The sequence below is a fragment of the Cyphomyrmex costatus genome, unplaced genomic scaffold, assembly GCF_001594065.2.
Source record: "Cyphomyrmex costatus isolate MS0001 unplaced genomic scaffold, Ccosl1.0 C2308345, whole genome shotgun sequence".
Taxonomy (NCBI): Eukaryota; Metazoa; Arthropoda; class Insecta; order Hymenoptera; family Formicidae; genus Cyphomyrmex; species Cyphomyrmex costatus.
The window spans coordinates 1-1,702 of NW_017274681.1; the positions used below are offsets into that span (position 1 = coordinate 1).

At 34.7% G+C, this 1,702-nt stretch overlaps 1 protein-coding gene across 1 annotated transcript; it reads right to left on the reverse strand.

Moving 5' to 3' along the window:
- Window positions 1–160: 160 nt before the first annotated feature.
- On the reverse strand, window positions 161–1,524 carry LOC108781195 (uncharacterized; the record flags this gene model as incomplete). Its single annotated transcript, XM_018549137.1, has 2 exons — window positions 161–1,105; window positions 1,195–1,524. Coding segments are annotated over 2 exons (1,275 nt in total), but the record flags the coding sequence as incomplete, so codon positions are not given.
- Window positions 1,525–1,702: the final 178 nt, after the last annotated feature.

Below are 1,702 nucleotides of genomic sequence, written 5' to 3' on the forward strand. Positions count from 1 at the left end.
AATACACTGTGATCTGTTAAAAATAAAAGTTTATTTAATTTCCAATATAAAGAACAATTTTATTTTTTACATACAAAAATATATTATAGTATATAGAAAACAATATAATTGTAAATATTAAGATACATCGCGATGTTGCCCTCTGTGTATATATTCATACTGCCAAGGAACTTCACCAGCTGCTGTCATAAAATATGACGAGAGATCGTCACGCATTGCATATGCTTCTTTAGCAGCTCTATGTGCTCCTATATTTCCCATGGGTTTTATATGATTACTTAATGACTGTCTCCACTCTCCTTCTATTAAATCTCCTTCTTCTGTTTCTCTATCTGCAAATTGGGAATGACAATATCTTTGTTGCGGCGGGGCTTTCTCGTCATTTTTCGTTTTTAAAAAATTATGCAAGCACATTGCTGCTAGCACTAATCGGTCAGCAACATTGGCACTAGCACATATTGGTCTTCGAAATATCCTCCACCTAGCTGCAAAGATTCCAAAAGTATTTTCAATGGTCCTTCTGGCCCGAGATAGTCGATAATTAAAAATCCTTTTTTGCTCGTTTAAAGATCTTCCCGGATAAGGTCGCATTACATGTGTAGACATTTGAAATGCTTCATCCCCAACAAAATAATAAGGTAATTTTATGTCACTTTCTGGTAAACGAGCAATGACTCCAGGTATATTGAGTGTACCTGCATATAGAGAGCGTCCAAAGTCTGATCTGGACAAAATTCCGCCATCACTTTCACTGCCATATGCACCAACATCGAATAAGGTAAACTTATATCGAGCATTACAAGCAGCCATCAGCACAATACTATAAGTCTTTTTATAATTAAAATACATTGAACCAGAATTCGGAGGTGCCTGGATAGTTATGTGCTTGCCATCAATTGCCCCAACACAATTTGGCAAATTCCATAATTCTAAAAAATCTCTACTGATTTCTATCCATTCCTCTTCTGTGGGATGTTTCATATAAATTGGTATCAGAACATTCGCTATAATAGAGCATGTTTCTTTAACAATTATATGAGCGGTAGATTCTCCTACTCTGTATGCTAAAGCCACAGATAGCATCTGATCTCCTGTTGCCAAATATCTACAATAAAGTACAATAATTGATAAACTTTTAAAAATTCAATCCATGTACGAAATATAAAATGTATTATAAAACATATATATTTTTACCTCAGAGTTATTGCAAGACGTTGTTCTGGACATATCGAGGCTCTGATACTTCTTTTCTGCAAGAACGGACTCACGAGTCGCAATAATTCGTAAAATGTGGGGACATCCATTCTCGTATATCGGAAAAACATATCTTCATCTTCTTTCAATTCTGTAAACAAACTTGCGAAGTCACCATACTGTTCACGTCGAGTATTGATGGGACGGACCCACCATCGCCTGTTCTTCCAGCGCTTAGATCTTTCTGCTTTCCATACAGTGTACAATGCTAGGCTAGCTACTTGCATTGCACAGAGAAATAACATAATTTCATCATCCATAGCTAATAATCTACAAAAAGGATGTTAACGAAAGTCTTATTATACTAATAAATCCACATACAGAGTACAGAATTATATTTACATACATGCATATATATATTTGACTTACTCTATATTCAATCAAAATTTTAAAATGTAGATATTAAATTCACACCAAGAATTTGGAGCTCATATACATTTAGGTTAAG